This window comes from Sinohyriopsis cumingii, chromosome 5 (assembly GCF_028554795.1).
Source record: "Sinohyriopsis cumingii isolate HCF-2022 chromosome 5, ASM2855479v2, whole genome shotgun sequence".
In the NCBI taxonomy this organism is placed as follows: domain Eukaryota; kingdom Metazoa; phylum Mollusca; class Bivalvia; order Unionida; family Unionidae; genus Sinohyriopsis; species Sinohyriopsis cumingii.
Window position 1 is genome coordinate 38,220,451 of NC_142965.1, and position 21,709 is coordinate 38,242,159.

General features: G+C 35.5%; 1 protein-coding gene across 1 annotated transcript; it reads left to right on the forward strand.

The window, feature by feature from the left end:
- The first annotated feature begins 2,930 nt into the window (after positions 1 to 2,930).
- On the forward strand, positions 2,931 to 20,580 carry LOC149798972 (uncharacterized). The gene is made up of 7 exons (XM_089957884.1): positions 2,931 to 3,042; positions 5,712 to 5,923; positions 6,287 to 6,356; positions 7,847 to 8,034; positions 8,597 to 8,772; positions 19,759 to 19,864; positions 20,474 to 20,580. Exons 2-7 carry the CDS (start codon positions 5,713 to 5,715, stop codon positions 20,506 to 20,508), a joined length of 786 nt encoding a protein of 261 aa, XP_089814010.1. The 5' UTR covers positions 2,931 to 3,042; position 5,712; the 3' UTR covers positions 20,509 to 20,580.
- The last annotated feature ends 1,129 nt before the right edge of the window (positions 20,581 to 21,709 follow it).

Genomic DNA, 21,709 nt, shown 5'->3' on the forward strand with positions numbered 1-21,709 from the left:
TCGACAAAAATTAAATTTTATATTGTTATTTTTATAGTGTACTACACTCATTTTAAAAATAAAGTAAGGTTTATCTGTCATGAATAACAGACTGCCTCGAAGACTAGGTATGAACTTCTGGTGGGTGGGTGATTTGGATTTTTAACGTAGCTTTAAAAAAAAATTCAGTCATATCGCTTCGATGTTTGCAGTGTGGGAGTTTATAGTGATGACTAGCACTGGGGCATCATGCCGCAGACATGTAGTTTGATGTCCGACCCAGTCACATTATACTGACACAAGGCCGACCAGTCGAAACACTAACCTCTTAATGCTGAGCGTCAAGCGAGGCAGCTGTTAGTACAATTTTTCCAAGTCTTTGGTATGACTCGGTCGGGGATCAAACTCACGATCTCCCGCATCCGAGGCGGGCGCTCTAACCACTAGGCCACCAGAGCGACTATGAACTTCTGGAGTTCAAAAGCTTCAAAAAAGAGAAATAACTCGGTTTCGCGAGAAACACATTTAATAATTTATCACTACTTTGATTCTCTTTCTTATACTTGGACTCGGATTTGAAAACATGCGGGGGGGGGGGGGGGGGAGAGAGAGAGAGAGTTTCACAGGCCAGTTTCAAAATTGTTCAGAAACCTACGTATGCGTCTGCTGCAATATTTTCCACTCCAAAACCAAATGTTCGGGAAATCTTGACAAATTACGTTTGTTATGACAACGACGAGTAAATAAGTCATATTAAAAACAACGTATCTCGAGAATTAAACAAATAAAATAAAAATGAAAGTTCACGAAAGGGATATCATGCATGCTATTCTTAAAATCGTTTGAGCATAAACTTGAAGCCCAAAAGTGTAACAGCGTGAAACTGAAGCCAAAAGTGTAATAGTGTGAATCTAAGGCCCAGTGTGTAAGAGCATGAACTTGAAGCCCAAAGTGCAATAGTGTGAATCTAAGGCCCAGTGTGTAAGAGCATGAACTTGAAGCCCAAAGTGTAATATGTGAATCTAAGGCCCAGTGTATAAGATCATGAACTTGAAGCTCCAAAGTGCAATAGTGTAAATCTAAGGCCCAGCGTGTAAAAGCATGAACTTGAAGCCCAAAGTGTAAGAGTGTGAATCTAAGGCCCAGTGTGTAAGATCATGAAATTGAAGTCCCAAAGTGTAATGGTGTGAATCTAAGGCCCAGTGTGTAAGAGCATGAATCTGAAACCCAAAGTGTAACAGCCCGAAACGGAAGTCCAAAGTGTAGTTATTGTAAGATTCTGTATTGTCAGTGCAAATTATCAATGTATCAACACACATTCAAGATTTTCTCACGCTTAAATCTCACTTGTTTGCTGATTTGTATGGCACCGTATCTCATTCTAATGCGACTTTTGTGGTTACAAGCTGGCAGAATTTGAAGACAATATTAAATGCATATCTTAAAGTATTGATTTGTTCTTAATTGGTATTTGCAGCACATAACATCATGCCGAAAAATGGGAGCTAAACGCCCTTCTCAAAGAGACGCAGAGGTAGCCGATTCCATTGCCGGATGAGGTCAAGGGTCGTGATTTCCAAAATTTATAAAAGGCCCTGACTTTCCTCGAAAGCAAAATTTATTACTCAGAGTGAGCATAAATACTCAATAAACGTGCACAAAAAACGATGATGAATTTTCAAGTGGAAAGTTTATGTAAGTGTGTGTGTTTACTTTATTTTAGCATGGGGGCGGGGAGTAGGTCCGGTCATTCTGGAAACCCTTCTCCGGCTCTGGGTCCAGGTCGGCGTGGGCGGATATAGAACTTGCAACTCTTATAGACCGACGATCCACAAATAAACATACTCTGACTCCTCAAAATTATATCTGGAAATTGAAAAAATGATTCCTGCTAAAGCTTACTCATAAAAAAACTTGTACCAAAAAGCTTGAGGAAAAATAATTCGCAAGTGTGAACGATTCAAACCTAGTGTCTGTGCAGAAGACTTTACAACAACATAAAGTACATCACTACCTGAAATTTTGTGTCCCTCTTCCTTTTGTATTCTTGAAAGCTCACACAAATAAACGTACTGTTGATATGAGGTGTCTGCAAAAATATATAAATATATTTTGAAATAGATCTAGCCCCAGTTTCACTCACCATCTCAATTTGTCTGACTCAAATTAGGGAATTTTTCATGATCTTTTTATTGCTAGATTTTAAAGGTAATTTTAGTTTTTAATTAAATATTTAGCGGGTGTCACTGATTAGATACCGTTTTAGTAAACACATATCCTATACAGATTTTTTTTACTTATATGGCTTGGGCTGGTGTTTTATGACACAGTAATACATGAAGTTTATTAAGTGCCGAGCAATTAGAGTAAAGTAACTTGCCCATGAAAAGCTAAGGACTTTCTTAAATCTGATACATTTCTCATCTCCTTTCTTAGAAATACAATATCCTTGAGTTAACAAATCAAAATTTTATTATTATTTCATTTCTTCTCTGTGCCATTACCAGTGTTATCAAAAGCATAATACTTATGGTAATATTAAATATTAATTTGAAGAGAACTTTTCAGAAATTTAATAAACCTAATTCCTAGTACATACAGCTATCAGACCATATTATCTAGAGAGAAAGTAATGGTGTTAATAAAAGAATTTAAAAAAAAAAACTTCTTTAAGGATTCCAACGCATACGTATATGGACCGAAAGTTTGTCTCAACATCTCTATAATCTTATTTATGGATATAATTCTTGAACAATGAACACTTTTAATAACAATCCCAAAATAACGTTTTGTAGAAACATACCGAAATGACTCCTTAATAATTTTAGTTGGCAATCTTGCCCTTCGTGCTTGCCCTTATCTCGCTTTACCTGTTCTAAAAATATGTCAGGGATGGTATGAAAGCGTGGAGTGATATCACGAAAAGGGCAGAGATGACTGTCCTTGACCTGCGACCTTTGATATTATTTTATCCAATCATGGTCTGTTATAAATACAAATCAAATGAACACAATTATTCTCATTCCGCGGTTTAGAGCGAAGGGATTAAATCTCACCGTACAGGTAAAAACCGTTCTTATTTAAATGTTTCGATGATGATCACTCTTTAAGTTATAAGGAATATCTGAAAAGCGGAAGAAAGGGTCCATCAAAATATATAGTGTCAATACTTCTCTTGGTCGATTTTAAAGATACTGTTGTGACTAAATTCGATCAAAAATGCATTGGTTAATTGACATATGCATAAAGGTAATTATTTTCAGTGACATAACGAAGGATACTTTTTTAATATCGTATATGTAAACAAAATATGACAATGTACCACTGGACCTGACCGACCAATTAAAAAACTTACATTCTTCATGTTAAATCCATGTTGCCGCATAGGTTCTTCTCAATTTCTCAGTTTGTGGAAAAATTTAATATACGGTCAACCTGTATTTATTTATTTCGATTCCGACAGTATTTCCTAACGCAAAAGCAACACCGTTTAGACTAATGTCTTGTAGTATTTTCACGTAAACAGCCGTGCGTGGATGAAATTTTGTCAAAGCTAGACAACATTTGGACAGCCTGTCTCATTTGCAAAGATTAGAAATTTTTAAAAAACATTTTTTTCTTTCTTTAAAAGATATATATTTTATCAACTCTTATAGACCTATATCTTATTTAACTTTTATCTAGTGAAAAATTCTCTAAAAAGTATTTAAAGTAAAATAACACTAAAACTTTTAAATAAAGTAAAAAAAACCTAGCGATTCATGGTCATCAATGTAAATTGTTCAACCTTGTTTGAAGTGAACGGATGATATGCAGGCAAAGATGACTTTTATTACACGACTACTCTATTGTTGATATCAATAAACCCATGTAACATTTCCGATATTAACTGCATCATGAAATATCCTATAATTAATATTTCGATATGGTGTCATATAAGGCAAAAGTCCACAGCCATCCCAATGCACTTAAGAGACATTTCACTCAATTGACGAGCATGTTGAAAATTTCTTGAATTCACAAAGATCAGTATTTATGGCAATGATTTCAGTAAAATCTTTAACTCATGCCCATTTCCAAGGTTTGGAGGAAAAAACCCAGAAACATGGAGTTTTTCTTCTTAATTAGGTTTGGAAATGAGCACTCCTGGTGAACTTTTCTGTCTCTGCATCGATGAGACTAAATTACCTAAAACTTAAGATGACTGCCTAAATGGTAACGATTCCAACATCAGGATTGCGTTGTCTTACAAGATAAATCTTTTCTTTTATTTATTGCTACTACCTCCATGTTGGCGAAGTTTACTGTTTTTGCATCTGATTATATGGTGGATCAATACCTTTCAGAATATCACTTGCATCGACAAATAAGAAACTTGCAAATAACCATAAAAATATTATTTCAAACAATTTGAAACTGGAATCATTTTCTTTTATATTTTTTATATAGAGAAGGTATATAATTTATTGCTGTTTATTCCTCTCATCACAAATCTCAAATTCGTCAACTAAGATGAAATGTTCGCTCCTTGTTAAAACTTTGTTTATATCATGGACAAGGAAATAAGGTGCAATAAAAAAAGTGGTATTAAAAGGGGACTGGAGAAGGCAGCATTTTATTCTTGACTAGTAAATTCAAGAGGAGGAACATAATAATGCTCCCTTTAATAAAGCTTTGAAAAAGATTTGCAAAATCATTATATTATTGCACAATTTCGTTTTTTTAAATCTCTCATTCGACATGTTGATTAATGGTGAATGAATAAAATGAGTACAAATGATGAATTTACCCGTACCTGTTAAATATTTTAACAACCAAACAACATTTTCCACTTTAACGTGAACAAAAAATTAACTTTCTATAATGTCAATAGCTGCTCCAACATACATGTATTAGTCTGATATACCAATCCTTATTTCGTGATCTATATACAATCAGAAATGATTGGGTAATGCCTAATGTAACGATTAATGTAATCTGCGAGGGGATTGGAACCGGAACAATGAAATCCAAGTCACGGGGTTACGCTATTTGCCCTTTGCGAGGGTCTGCCAGTCAAAAGTCAAATAATGTAGCTCAGAGACTGGATTCCTGGATCATTTTTCCAACCACCTACAATGTTTATTTATCTCACCCGTTTGTTCATCATTGAGAAAAAAGACAACTACTATTGTATTTTCTATTATTTGCTTCAATTTCAAACATGGAAATCTTGTTGAACATTGTAAGGTCATGAAAGAGTCACGTGACAAATTACTAGAGATAACAAGACTAAGACAAGAAAAGTAAAAATAACTCGTTGTCACGCGTGTTTGAGGACAAATCCGGGTTAGCTGTGTGGTTCAAGGTCAAAAATGGAACTTACGTCATAAAAGTCAACGGATATTTTCAAACTGAGGGCCACTGCCTGCGCATTTCGTCGGTTGGTTGCAAATAAGAGTGATACCTTCTAGAGAAAAATCAGTGACGATACTTAATAACTACGTCTCTAAAAATAGGACACTTTTCAGTCTTTAAGATATAATTTGTCAATAGCTAGAACGATACTTTCTGCTTTGATTGCGAAGTCTTTATCACAACCTTTTACAATGAACCGTCCTGACAATGGTAATCTTTATATGTGTCTGTAACATGTTGGGAAGAATAGTCCAGTTTGTATCTACTTTGATTTATAATATTATGCTGAAAAAGGACAATTATTTAATACTATTTTATTAATTAAACATTTTCAGAATGAATTTTCCTGCCTTGACTCTGTGTCTGCTGTTGGCGATAGGAAGCAATGCTTTCCTCGTGTCGGATCTTAAAGCTCTGGGAGACAAACTGACTTCGGCTTTCCAAACTACCATTGACACGTTGAAACCTACAGCTGAGACCTTAGGCACTCAGCTCTTGACATCCTTGAAAACGACGGGAAGCCAGCTGCTTAGTCAAGGCCTTCAAAGTAATGCACATGTCTGACTGTCTGTCTCTCTGTCATTGCCGTGGGTGTTTTACTTTTGTCTTTCCGTCTGTCTAATGTCTGTGTCCCTTTATGTTTCTGAGACCGCATTTCTATATGTAACGATGTATCTGTTTGGTGGTTACTGTGATCAATCTGTTTCTCTCTGAATCTACCCTTTAAGTCTTCAGTTCTGCCTGTATCAAACTGTCTAACTTTGCGCTCAATAAAATCCGAGGAATTCTTATATCATTTCACATGACACTCATGCACACACAAAAAAACAGGGCGCAAAAATGTCTTAATCCCGTAGTGACATAAATGCAAATGAAAAAAAAAATTAAATTCAAGTAAAATCCCTTACAGGTTTGCTGTTTGGAGCAATGAACGTCCTCCATGGGACCGGAAATCCAGCACCAGCAAAGAGAAATTTGTTGTAAGTACCGTATATAGTCTAGTATGGATCAGAGTCAACTTCAAATTGCATACACACACATATGCGCCGGCAGATCTGGATCTATACAGTTGATAAGGCCTCATTAGAAGAACAAACGACATAGACCCTAATCTGCCGACACATTGCGCTACGGTAGATTCGAGTTTTCGTAATTTGCAGTTCGTCTCAACTTACATACAAATATATATGGTAGTCTTTAATATTTGCTCCTTTCTTCGTCTGTAAGCAAGTTTGTTGGATTCCACCCCAACTCCATTTCATGTAGGTATCTTGAAAATAATCAACAGTCGATCGTATCAAAACTCTAAGCACATCTGTACGACTTAAATACTTTAAATGGCGATACTACTCAGTTAAAGCGCTAACAATAGAAAATAGGTGGCACGTGACCTAGATTGGGATGAATTTTCATAACCAATAGATGAATTTCTTGATACTACATGTACGTTTTGACATAGGTAAAGCAAATATGTGAATTCCTTATAAAGGACGATTCAATGACCAGTCTGGTAAGGATGGGGATGCCATACATTTTAAGAAATGATAAAAGACTTTGGAAATGCATCTCCTCTTTATTGGCACTTGAAAGGAAAAATGCTTTGAAAGCTATTTCTGAATAAGTGTGTGGCGTACATAGAGACGTATCCATTCAGAAACTTTCAAGTCTTTTACGATGTCTAATTAAGACAGAGATCTCCAACAAAATATATATCTCACTGACACCCATACGAGATAAGGTTCTGTTGAGCTTTCGATTCACCAATTACATTTACAGCTTTCACATTTATGTTTAACGATAACTCTCCCTAACACGAAATGCAACGCTTTATCTGACAGATTACTAAAATTAAATTGACCGGGTATTGCTAAGGTCGACAGATTTGAACGGTTCATGTCAAATCTATTTATTATAAGTATTTCTTTATATTTTTTTTCATATTTGAATTTGATGTAAAATCATTTGAAGTTTGAGCTGTCAAGAAATTAACTGAAATATTACAACCTGTATATAATTTGTATCTCGAAATAAGGAACATAAACAAGTCTTTGTTTTGAACAGTACGATTTAAAACTTAAAATAATAGGATTTGAAATTAATTATAAGAACATTCATCCTTTTGTTCCATCTTTCATTTCGTCAAATATACTTTAACTAACCAAAGTTTAGCATGTCTGAACAAAAATGAGGGTTAGGAGTAAAGTTACTGTCCAGGATTGTCCAAAAAAGTAAGACACATCTACACTTTCTTGAGAGGGAGTCAAATTACGGGTTTCTCAAAACTAGTGTCGGAGTATTTAGAATCCACTAAAGCATTGACACATGTGTAGACTAATTTACTTTAATACATTCTTAGTCAGTTTCTTGTAGAGTTGAGTTTATTAGTCAGAATCTATGTCATTTGAGAACTTCTTAAATAAAATGAATATTCTCTCTAACTACTTGCTATTTTATTGTCCACCATTAACAGCGGAGAACTATCTCAGGCTTTACAAAACGCTCAAAGTGGCGCCCAGAACCTTTTGACCCACGAAGTTGACGGGCTTCAGAGATTTTTCTCTGGTGCCCTTGGAAAACTTCAGGAGCTTGCAAATCTTGTGCCACACCTGGGTGGCGAGCAACTTGCACACTTTGGACAAGCCGTTGACCATGTTGTCGGTAAGTAGCCACATAAATGCTAGCTTCGTGCAGGATGTTGACCCGTCGGACGAAAAGTACGCCACAAAATTTGAGAATTGAAGCAGGTCTTTGACTAGGTTGTTTAACAGCAGAGGCAGTGTAAGGCTCTCCACGCAGTCTATAGATTATTTTCTTGGTAGAGAGTTGTAGAATTGGACAATTCAAACAAACTGGAAATTCTTGGTAAGCAGTAAAGCAAATAAAATAGTTCTGACAAAAGTTTGTTCATGCTTTTAGTAATAAATCCGGACATTACGTTAAAGCTGTTTATAAAGTTGTTGTTAAATTGCAAAATTACTTAACACAAGGAACACGATTATCATCAGTCTATATGGAAGTAGCATGCACAGAAAATATACTATAATATGCTAAATAAATTATTGATTCTACTTAGTCAAGTCAATCATAACCTTTCATATAAAATAAACTTTAGAAGCCAGTTACCGTTATAAGTCAGAACTGAATGAATTTGAATAATCTTGAAGTGAAGTGAACGTGTTTCTACAGCAAATGAGGTTATATATAATTAAACATTTTCTAGCCCAGCACAGTGCCGGTGCAGACAGTTTTCTTCAGCAACTGGTTAACGGACTTAAAGCTCAATTGGCCAATTCCCTCCACCTAAATGGAAACAAACGTGCTCTTCCTGTTGAACTTGATCACCTAGCTAACTCTCTCCTCCAGTCATTCACACCAAAGGTTGAGGAACTCAAACAGGTGGGTAAACCAAGAAAAAACGATAATTGTCACAAGATGAAGCCGGGTTGGGACTGGATTAGCGAAGACACCCAAAGCAACTGCGTTAATAAGATGTTTATTAATAAAGGCAAATTAAATATTAACAAATCTGACACCATTATAAACAAAAAGATAAGGAAAATTATAAGGTTCACTAACATGGAACTATCAACAACAAGTAACTCAACGAAAAAACTCAAACATGAATTTAACGAATGGAATTTCAAACAAACGTGAATTAAGTCCTATCAGCGATCAACAAAATAAAAATATATGATCTACACCCCAATATAAACAAAGTCTTATTAGACACCAAGGGATATAGGGATATCTATGAATTTATGACTATCGCTCATATAACGATATTGAAATGGGAATGCATGTAATTATGAATTTATCGTTCATATAACGATACTGAAATGCATGTAAATTTGAATGTATCGTTCATATAACGATATTGAAATGCATGTAATTTTGCTCAGATAGCAATAGTGAAAACAACAACATGGAACACATATATAACTATCGTGGCGCCCATTTGACGTCTAAGATATATCTCCGGTTCCACTCGATATAGTCAATGGTCAGAGAAGCGCCCACGCATTGTCCGACCCTCTCAGTCCGTTGAAGGATCCCTCGAGAACCCTCACATTTAACACAAACCCGATGGTCGCGAAGCCTTGGTCCCTCGCATCGAGAACACCAGTACACTCTTCCGAACCAACGTCACCAGACACAGCGTACACGTCACAAGAAACCACACAGAGTTCTGTGACTCCACATCAAACCATGTATAAGGCAGCTATAATTATAACAACTAAAACGTGTCGTACATATCACACGGTTAAGTACTTCTGCATTGATATATGTTGCGCATGCGCGCACATGAATTCGTTACCCATTACATTAATCGTTCAATGCATGCAGCGTATAATTAAATTCAGTTTGTCCGTTCAGTTACAACAAATAGCTAAATCGAACCAGACAACAGTATTTCTAATATGGCGTTGTATAACCTAGGTATTGACTCTCTGTAGAATTTAGAATAAATTATAAAACATCTAAAGTATGAAACAATTCTGTCATATAAAAAGAATAGTAATAAAGAATACTTAAATTTCATTACCTCCACAGCTGGAGATTTGCTCCCGTAAAAAGTGTTAACACCTCTTAGTCCCATCCCAATATACATGGTTGGTTAGGACACAGAAGTGGCACCCTGGTTTTTTCCAAATAGTGTTGTATGCTATGGGTTTCCCTGTCCACCCACCAATGTGTTATAAGTGTTTGTGTCATAAAATAATAAAATAGTCAAATTTTGTTAGCAGGGTTACTCTTTGTTTTGTTAGTCAAATGATATTGGTTTAATTATCCCTTTGAGGTTTGGAGAAAATGTAATATCTTCCCTTTGCCTGGGCTGGCAGTGGGCTTGATTTCCATTTTCTCACATGAACTTAAGAGAGTACGAGCTCCCTCTAAAATTATATAAACTTTGAGGTAGTTTTTTTCCCCTTTATTTGCTTATTTGTTTGCTATAATAGTGACTCTGCCAGAGTCAGGAAAGTCCAATGTGTGTTGTTCGTGGTGTTGATGTTGTATATTGTCCCCATATTTGTGTATGGACGGCATTATCTAGGTCAAATTATCAAAGTTTTTATTCCTTATTTAAGGCTTATCATTTTTGAAAAATAGACTTTGCCATTAGATCCAAATGATAAAATAATAAAGTGTCTATACTGCATTGTTTTTCTGTTTGTAAGTGAATGTTGCTCGTGTCTATTTTATGCCTTAGCATAATTTATTTGTTTATTATATGTATCAATGGTTTGGTATATTTTGTGCCATAGCACTTGTTGTTTGGTCTAATTTGGTTTTTCCATTAGGAAAGAGTATTTAATTTATATTTGCATTTGCTTAAAATTTATTTTATTTTATATTATGTATTGGTTATATGAGTAGGTACCTTGGCATCTCATGTACAAAAAGGGATTGAAAACCCTCCATCACGCGGACGTGATGGAAAACATCTCCTTTTGTAGTTAGATTTTCATTTCTGAATCATCTTGACGCTTCTTTCAATCAATCAATTAAAGGATTTAAGTCGCCTACGCAACTAGTGCTTTCGCGACTGGTTAAATCTCTAAGGTCGAGGTTTTCAATTGATCGGGACTGTATGAATGGAGCCACTACAGTCCCGCTTTTATGTGCGAATGTCGCACTTTTTAATTCATGAACATGTCCGGCCAAGGAAAGGAGACAAGGGGCCTGCGGGACTCAAGTCCAGTTGTACTAGTGGACAGAAATCTATTCCACTGGTGTGTAAGTCACTCGTGTAATTTTCCTAATCCTTTGAGTTGTGTAATTTCATTACTATTTTTAATTAAAGTTGGAATTTGGTGTACATGGTGTACTTTTGATTTTCCAAAATGTTGACAATCAGCTGGGTGTCAGGCACCCTATACATGTTTGGGTCACACTGTGTTTACTTTCGGTTTTCATTTTGTTGGTGGTATACAAAGGATCGAGTTAGGGTTGTGGGTTTAGAGCTTGTATCGAAAGGGGTCTTCAATAGCCAAAGGAAGAACCTCATATAAATTGGCAATTTGAAAGTCGATGTCCGTTTTCTTCTTTACTCCTTCTTCATTCTGTGATACCCTCTTTCTTTCTTCTTTGTGCTGTTGTAGTGTTTTGCTAGAGTTTGCTGTTCTGTTTCGACTCGATTTCCATTGCCTTAGATCTTGATTTTCCGACTGGTCTTTTATCGCCACGATTCTTTGTTTAATAGCTATATTGAATTTAGAAGGTATATTGTGCCCCTTTTTGTTGTATTAATTAGTATGTTTGGTCTGAGTATAAGTGTTGGATTTACATGTCGTGTTAATAATTGGGGACTGTGTTGTTGTTATTGTTTATTTAGTTCCGCAGTGGTGTGTGTGTGTGTGTGTGTGTGTGTGTGCTTCTTTTCTGAAAAGGGATTAAAATGTTCAATCACGCGGACGTGATTGAAAACATGTGTGTAATTTTGGGCTCAAGATTGTTTTGGATCGATGGAGTAGTTGTGTTGTAGTAAGATCACGAGAATAATGCAGTTTCTTATTGCTGTATATAGTTTAGTTGCTTGTCTTGGGAGGGTGCATTGGTTGCATCGATTACATGTGCCAAAAGATGTAATCGTGTAGTTCGAAAGACGGTCTGGAGCTACTGTGAATACTTTTTGCAGAATTTTCCAAATTATAAATGTGTTCCAGATTGTCGAAAATTATATATATATATATATATATATATATATATATATATATATATATATATATATATATATATATATATATATATATATATATATATATATTACCTTAATTGTTTATTGGTTTAGTGTTTGTACAGTACCTTGGTACCTGTACATTATATTATAATGTTTTTTGTAATGTAGTGTTTTGTCTTATTTGTTTTATTAGATACGGGAGGAGGGGTCTGGGTTTTCCTCTTTTGAGCGCCTGAAAGGCATAAAACCCAGTACTTCTTGTATTTTTGTTATTTTTTCATTTCTGTATTAGATCCATAACCGTGATATTTTTTGCGAAAGGGCAGTCAAAGTGTATATTTTGTTATAAATATAAGACATATTTCCTTGGTTCCCTTTAGGATAGCTAATTTTATAGCTCTTCCAAGGTGTTTGTCTTAGTTTGTTGCTTTTTAGCTAGTATGTAATATGTTATTCACAAAAGGGATTGAATTCTTCAATCACGCGGACGTGATTGAATACATGTTTGTTTGGAGCTCTCTAATCTAATCTATTTCAATTAAAGTGGTGTTCGTCCAACTAGGGACACGTACAACTGGTTAGTGATGCCACCGGCATCTTTTTAATTGCTTCTGGGGGAAGGAATTAAAGCCACATCCCCCAGGCTTTAATGTACCCATAGGGTACTATTTAATTTAGCCTTCAGATTGTAGGACTAATAAGTCCCTAACAATCTGACTGAATGGCTGTTACATGAGAGGGAATAGTACCACACAACTCATGTTACAAGAAGGTTCAGATGCATTGAAAAGTCCCAGGTGTCAACCCAAGCAGTATGTGACGTCGGCTAAGATTGGTCGGCAGCGATGACGTCACATTAGGACACCTGGTCTTGTGGCAGGTGGAAATCGTTCCACATACTGCCACATGTACGTTGTCCGAGCATGGTGAAGGAGGTAAAGGCACTCGGCAAGCCAGCCATGAACGCTGTGTACTTCCTGAAACGCTAGCCCGTACTTATTTCGAATCAAGTCCAGTTTACTAGTGGACAAAATATACCAATAATGTGTAAGCCACCTCTTCACTTAATCAAATTAATTAAGTTGTAATTTTTGAATAAATATTTACGAACAAGTTTGAATTTAGTGTACATAGTGTACATAAATGTTAAAATTAAAAACCAGTCGGTCAAGTCTAAACGACTTATAACAGTTTGAGTCACGTATGGTAAAAATTTAAGTGTAAGAATTTAAACGGCGGTACCAAAACAGATCAAATTGAATATGTAAAATTAGTTGATCTAGGAGGGACACCAAGCCAAAATGGATCCCTATAAAATATTTACAGGCAGTTTTAGTAGCCCTAAAAAGGGCTTTTGATTTTGGGCAAACGTTCCCCGTCTGTCCTCTGCTTCCCTGCATAGCTGAGCTGTTTTGCTTTCTTCGTTAGTTTCCTCAGGGAAGGCGTAACCGTGGAGTTTTGCGATGTATTTAGCCGCTTCGGTCAGCTGGTGTAAGGAAAATTCTGAGCAAGCTTCAAAATAGAATTGGCTCAAAAGTCTGACTCCTTAATGCCACTGTTCCGGTCGTGGTTTCTGGGTATCTAGAGAGCGCCAATTAATGTATTGGATTGCATTGACGAAGTGGCCCGCTTTTTTGATATCATCAATTGCCTTTCCCAGTCCCGTTTTCCGGAATTTAGAGCCTTCCTTTTTATCACTAAGTTTGGATGGTGCGGGTTCCTCAGCTTCATCGCCGCTAGATGATGATACTCCAGGTCCGCTGCCAGCGTGGAAGTTTCAACTTCTTCGGGATCGTCTGCCAACATTGCCTGGATTTGGCTGAGAATGTTCGTAGAAATAGCTTGTGAAGCTTGATTTATTATTACAGCCAGTTGTTGTTGTGTTACTAACGGGTTATGGCCCTTTGAGTTGTAGTAGTGGGAGAGGTAGACTGTTTTAGTTTGTTCACTTGTTGAATCGCAACACTTCAGCCACGTGGTAACTGGGTCTACTTTCGCTCCGCCTGTTTACGTTGTCTCCTATTACTTCTCTTGGGCCCATTATTTTCTTCTATGTCGTTTTCCCATACTAAGAGCAGAGTTGTTTGTTTAACTTGTGCTCTTATACTCCATCCTGTGGCAACTTTAAGTCAAAGTCCTTGGAGTGCACTCAGTACTTGAGCTGGGATTATTTCCGTCGCTAGCTCCATATTCATGTGTTACTGCTACTGTGTTCGCTGCAGACTCCTGTTTGGAGCTGTTTAGCTAGCTCATCTTATAGTTGGCTATTCCAAAACGGGTTTTAGGTGTCATTTATCCATATATTAAGTCTCCTTAGATCAATTGCGTCTAAAATAAAGTTTATTGTTTTATTATAAATTTTTTTTTGCAATCATATCTGTGTATAGTAAGTTTTCTTCTTTGAAGTGTCCTATATTTTTGGAAATTTCATTTGTTACTTCTCTTCTTGTTATTTCCAATTTTTCACAGGAAAGGATTATGTGTTTTTTATTATCATACATTTCTTTTACATAAAGGGCATTTAGGTATTTTTCTTATTTTTTTCTCGAAGGCTTTTTCGCCTGTCCACCACGCATCGTGGAGGTAGGTGTAAAGGTTAGATTTTTTCTTTAAATCCTTGATTTTTGTCCATTTGCTCCAAATTTCATCCCAGTTCAAAAGGGGGTTTTGTATTTCTACTTTGTTTTTTGGCAATCTTAAATCTCGAATTATTTCATATATTCTTTTTTATTGGTGGGGTTCCAAGGAACGTTGTTATTTTTTTTATAGTTTTAGTGTTTCAGTTATTCTATAGACAGTTGCTGGTGGTTTGATTATTTTGATTAGTTTGTTGTTATTGTAAATATCCTTTCTGTATGGAATTAAGAAACCAAACCAGTAAATGTAGAGGCCTTGCCAATAGTAATCTGGTTGGGTCGGTAGACGGTTTATTCTTTCTATATAGTTGGTTCTCTGTTTACTTCAGTGTAATAAATTGTTTGTTCTTTTTATATTGTGAATTTCTTGTAGACATATGACGTCGTAGTTTCTTGCTAAGTTTATTAATTTATTTGTTTTGTTTGGATTTAGACCGTTAACATTGCATGAGAGTATTTTTATTCCTTTTTTATCCATGATATGGCGAGGTTTGTTTGTTTTCTATTGTTTATATTTGTTTTGGTTTATAAATGTGTGACTATATGGTCATTTTATTATTACTTTCTTCTGTTGTTGTTGTTGTTGGTGGTGGTGGTGTTTTTTGCTGTGTTTTGTTTGTTTTGTTTTGGTTGGTCTTTTTGGGGTCCCTCAGGCACTTTTTGTTTCCTGTGGCTTGTTGGTGGAGTTTTGTAGTTTGGTGCTGTGTAGTTGTGATGGTTTGGTGGTGTAGCTGTTGCTTGTGTTGATGCTTGTGGTCTTGGTTCGTGTGCTGTTGTTGTTCATAGATGGGGAGGAGAAGTGCTGTTGGTTGTGTCATTTCCTTTAACAATGTTATTATTTTCTTTGTTCCTTGTGGCATTGGTGTCTCTGTTGCTTCTGTTGGTTTATAGGTGTTGTCTGAAGTGTCGTTTTTTCTGCTTCATTTGTGTTTTTTTTGTGTTCTTGTTTAGGTGATTTTGCTTTTCGTTTATTTCTTCTGCGTCTTGAGGTTGATGGTTTTGTTGGTTTAGTTGGTGTTGTGTTAGTCTCCATGTCACAGTTTTCTTGTGTTTGATTTTGTGGTGTGATAGTTGGTGTTTCGTCATTTTCTGCCTCAACCAACATTTCGTCTTCTTGTTCTGTATCTGATCCTTGTTCTTGTTGTTGTGTTGTGTTTGGTGTGTTCTGTTTGGTTGTTGGTGGGTTTGCACTTGCCACCTGTGCATAAGTTGTGTTCTGTTGTGTTACTGAGTTGTCATCAGATTCATTTTCTAAGTCAATTTCTAGCTCATCCTGGTTCTGTTGTTTGGTTTTTTTTTTGTAAGTGCAGCGCCATTTATCATGACCCTTTTTTCCACACTTGCCACAAGGGCGTACCATGTGGCAATTGTAGAACCAGGTTTGGACCGGTAGTCCATAGATTTTGAAAAATTCTGGGATGTGTGCAGCATCCTGATAGTTTACTCTTACAATAATTTTCCCGGTGCAGAGCCCTGGGATTGCCTTATATGTGTCGTATTTTGTATTGTAGACAAGTATTCCAGTTCTTTTTTCAAATCCTTCACGGAATACTTCCAGACGGATTTCTTTTGGAAATCTTGACACATAGATATCGGCAAACGTTCTTTGTATTAATTTTGTGATTGGTGGTGGTGGTGGTGGTCACTTTGATTACCCTCTCGCACAGGATTATATTGCCTTTGGGCAATTGAAGCTCTTTCTTCTTGGGATATAGGATGAAAATTCCCCTCACCAATGTTAGACAGTGTATCCATATTTTCAGAGTTAATCCCTCTAGCAGCTAGGGCTGCTATGACCTCCATTGTGGTAGGTCATTCAGTGCTGTTTACCTCGGAGAAATCGATTGCTTGTGCCCAAGGGTCACGGTATGCCTTAAAAAGGCGTCCTTGTTCAATTTCTTCTTCCTCTGTCTTAAAAAATTGCTTGATTAATGCCTCGCTGCTTACATGTGTGTTTATATTAGTGGCCATTTTCTTGGGGGTTAATAGCTCTTAAAAGGGCTTTATTAAGAAATAGCTTAATTTAAAATCACGGTTATGGGCTAAAATAATATTGGTGTACTGTTGTGTACGACCTACTGTTGCTTGCGTGATAGCAGATAGAGATGTTTTACCTATCCTTTTTGATCGCGCGGAAAAACTCAGTCTCTGACCTCGTTCCTTTGGGCAACCTATTGTTCATACGTCGGGACTGGCTTCTTATATAAAAAGTTGTTCTTCTGCAAAAATATGAAAGTGGAGAGTAGCCTTAAGGATCTTTAACCGTCTTTGCAGCCTCGAGAAATAGGTTCTTTCATCTTTTTGTTAACTATGGTTCTTCTTGAAAATAAAAGGTATAAATTTTATCTTTTTAAGAATTTGCTTCTTAATTACCTAATATTCACGGAGTCGGTTTGGTGATTTTGAAGAATTTATGTAGTTTTGCACTGAAAACCTACTGAAGTCCAATGCTTCGTTTAGAGCTGCGTAAATGGAATGTATACAGTATGATTTACTTTCGGTGGAAAATGTAATGTCCACATAATTAAATATTCAAATATAGAAACGTTTGATATTTTTAAAAAACGTTTAGCCTAAGTATTTCTGCTACAGTATCACAGTTTTTTCTATTTATTTTGGCACATAATAGGTTCCGTCATCACGGTTCCTTGTTGAAGATGATCGTGACCTTTTGCCTCATTAGATAATGATATGAAAAAAGTACAAACCACATTTTATGTACCGCACCGGTGGCCTAGTGGTTAGAGAGTCTGCCTCGGATGCGGGAGGTCGTGGGTTCGATCCCCGGCCGAGTCCTACCAAAGACTTACAAAAATGGTACTAACAGATGCCTCGCTAGGCGCTCAGCATTAAGAGGTTAATGTTAGGTCTGGTCGGCTTGGTGTCAGGATAATGAGTCTGCGGCATGATGCCCCAGTGCTAGACATCACTATAAACTGCCACACTGCAGACATCGTAGCGATATAACTGAAAAATTGTTAAAGCTACGTTAACAATCCAAATCACACACACACACATATTTTGTGACACGTATCAAAAATATCATGTCATAAACTTCTTACTTAATATATGTTTCTTTGAAATAAATTGTTTCAATACCTTATGTCCAGCGACAATTGTGAAAATTGATGATATTGGGGTGTTGGTGGAATGTCGTTTATCTCTGTTAATTTACTTTTATATTTACTCTAAATAGCATAAAGTAATATAACCAATATTATCCACGTCGGTCCTTAAGGTTGCACTCCAGTTCTCACAACATTTTACTCGTCTCACGTATGTCGTCTGCATGATGTTTAATCTTTGCTGTGATAAATGTCCTATGCAGAGATCTTTTGGATTTATAATGATTACAAACCAAATTCTCTATCTGCCTAGCTGATGGTTTTATCGTATATTTAAGTCAGAGTTATGAAGCACCAGTTTAATTGCAGTTTGTGAACTAGCAAAAATGCGTCAAAAATAGCCGACATTAGGTATTTTTGCCCTTTCTTTCCGTTCTAATAAATGTGCTTTACCACAGCCACACTCATATGGAAATTTAAACACTTGAATCTGCCTTTGTCTTTACAAAGTTTGAAGAAAATTTGTTTGGCTAAACTTTTTATTAATCTCATACTTTTGATACCCATTTTTGCTTTTCAAAAGCTGTCACTCACTATGAGCACGCAGTTTTGGATTCGAATCCTGTGGTAATCATACTGATCTAGACATAAACAGCATCTGTTAAATACAAAATGCTTACACAAAACTGATTTACGTTAGCACAAGCATGAAATACTAGATTGTTTAAATGTCCGGATTCACATCTTATGTAGAAATTCTAAACTCTGCAAAATACGAATCCGTGGAGTGGAACATAACCTCTGAGCCATAGCGGCTTCGACTATAAACATATAGGCAAATGAATGGAGAAAACAAATGCTACGTTTGGATATGACTAGGATGTTACCGCTATAAAGTTATATATCACATTTATGTACGACATAATCAAAAGGAAGTGTTACAATGTCATAGTAACTGTTACGTATATCTGATATAATATATATATATATATATATATATATATATATATATATATATATATATATATATATATATATATATATATTAATTGAATTGTTTGTTTGTCAGTTTTAAATTTTGATTTTTCTTACATGCTATTGTAATGTATATTTATTCACTAGAGATGATACTTTTTCAGAAAATTGTTTGATCTTGACTGTTAGTTTATAAACAACAGGTGTTGATCTAAATTCTGATCTGGGTTCAAAATTAGTAAACAAAGTTCTATTTTATTTTAAAATGATTGGTTGTTGTCAAGGTCATGATGGGACTACGTGGGTTAAGAAGTAAACACTTTTTAAACCTTTTTATTCTGGGAATAAAATCATTGGTCTAATCAAGGCCATGTTATGTGCACGTGATATAAACATGATAACGTGACTCCCTCCCCCCCTTGATTTCGCAATTCTGGCTTTTCCATAACTACGCATTTGTTAGTTTTAATAGTGATGTGTAGAGAGAGATTTCTCAGTTTTCGGGTTTTTACACTTAATATCAAGTTGTTTTCTTTGTTGTTGCCAGATTTTGAGTTAATTATCTTCAGATCAGTTGGATTTCAAAAGGATTAATTCTGTATTCTCTGGAAATATTTTGAGGAGTGCTCACACAGAAATTTTGGAAAGATATTGCTTATAAATTTAATTTGGATTTCCAACACCGCAGTGCCATTATTTGTATTTCTACAAGGAACTGTAGATAAGAACAGTACTGACTACAGCATACGTCATCGTCATCCTTCTTGGATTTTACCTCAGGATTCGATTTGAAATTATTAGAACATTCATTACTAGGACTTTTGTAATTTAATTCGTGGATTATTCCTAGATTATTTTACGATTTGATTCTTGAAACCGTAAGTTCTTCTCCTTTTTCTCATTTTTACAGAATTTTGCAGGAAAATAAATTATTTGTTAAATTTTAAAAAGCTTGTTGTTTTCACTCTTTCTGTGTGTTTATTCGAGATTAAACACGTAACAGTAACACCCTAACCTTTATTTTCAGGTTGTCTCGAGATTTGGTGAGCTCCTTAAGCAATCTGTTCAACAGCTAGCCGCTCACTTCGTGACTCACTCCAGTTCCCTGGAAAGCAGATTCGAGGGAGTTCTCGGTATGTGCATCTTTGTCAAAAAAGGATGTATGAACTATTTAAATCGTTACCCCAATATTTTACCACCCTAAGGGGGACTAATCGTATTTTCATGGACATTCCTTTTCAAAGAATTGTGCACAATTTCATGAGACGAATTCTAATTGTTGCCTGATTTAAAAGTAAAAACGGTACGATTTTTATTTTTCAATCTTTTAAAAATCACGTTTCTTAACAAACATGTAAGTGGCAGTTTTATATTACGTATGCTGAAACTGGACATTGGATAATCAAAAATACAATCTGAAACTAATGAAACAAGAACAATCTTCCTTTTATACTGGCCAAACTATTTTAAAAATAAAGGACATAAATTACAATCAGACAATAGTTATTTGAGTAGGTATTATTATTATTATTTGAAGGCTGTTACTGGGGAGCAATCAGTTCTATCGAATACGCGCAACCGTATTTCATCAAAGAACGTTGTTCATTTTAATTAAATATTTACCTTATAATACCTGCTTAAGTATGTATGTATGTATGTATGTATGTATGTATGTATGTATGTATGTATGAATGTATGTATGTATGCATGTACGTATGTTTATTTATTTATTTATCTTACAGCCCAGCTAGCTCCAGCTCTTCAGGGAGAGCACTAGATGGCTTCTGATGCAATGTCAAGTATGATACTTGAATCTGGTCATCTCACTAATTAAATATGAATCAGTTCAGTGAAATATCTTGTTCTGATTAAAAACCCATCTACTGACTGCACATCTTCCATTCAACAATGGTTACCTCTTTATTCTGGGATTTAAACTTTTTAATTTCCCTGCAGCTATTTCTTCATCTTTTCAAGATGCCGCGGTTGCTCAACGGTTAGTTTGCTGGACTCGTGATCGAATCCTATTATTGGATCAGCTTATTTGTGTGGCTGTGCCGTAAAAGACCAAACAAATATACCTTATGTACAACCAGACAAACAAGAGAAGAAGAAAAAATCAAGGAATTTTTTTTTCGTTTATCTCTTCTTGTCTTACATATAATTTTCCTCTCCGTTTTGATAATGAACACAAATATACGAATCTCTAAAAATGCTCCTTTTCCTTCAACCTCATTTTTTTTAACAGTTTGATATTTTCTTGCAAATGTATTCAAGGATTACTTCCATTTGTTTTGCAACAAATCAAAAATAAAAATCTAACTATTTTGTAAAGATTTTTATTTGTTGCCAACAATCATGCAAGGACGTTTTTCTACTTAATGCCAGTCAAGCGATCAGATAATCATCGGAAAACGAGATGAAGAACTCTTATCACTACGGCGGTTTGTTTGTATTAGTTTCATACATACATACAAACGGTATTCATGCGCAAATGCTTCAATTCATATATACATACCTCTTCGTGCATACACTAATACATCGCATATATTTTACAGTTTTCAATTATTCAACAAAGAGTTTACATACACAAAAATACTCTTAAGCGTTGACTCTGAATATTTGCAAATCATAACAAATTTGTCAGATATGTGCCAATCATTACACATTTGTCTGATATTTTATGGAATATTGTGTAAAGTACAAGTGATAAGTCCAAGATTAAATTAATAAAGTTGTGTTTCCAGTCCATGAGATTTACAATCCTTCGCAGACCAACACGGTTCGGACATACAACTCATTTTCACCATAATTTTAGATCAGTTGAGAATTTGTCAGAAATCAAGAAGAAAATAAATAAAAGGACAGTAGTAACGTTTTTCATTGGATAATGCTGAGAAATAAAATTAGATTGTGAAATCAGTATTTAAGAGTAATATTTGACTATTTATCTACTTAGACAGACATCACTATACATA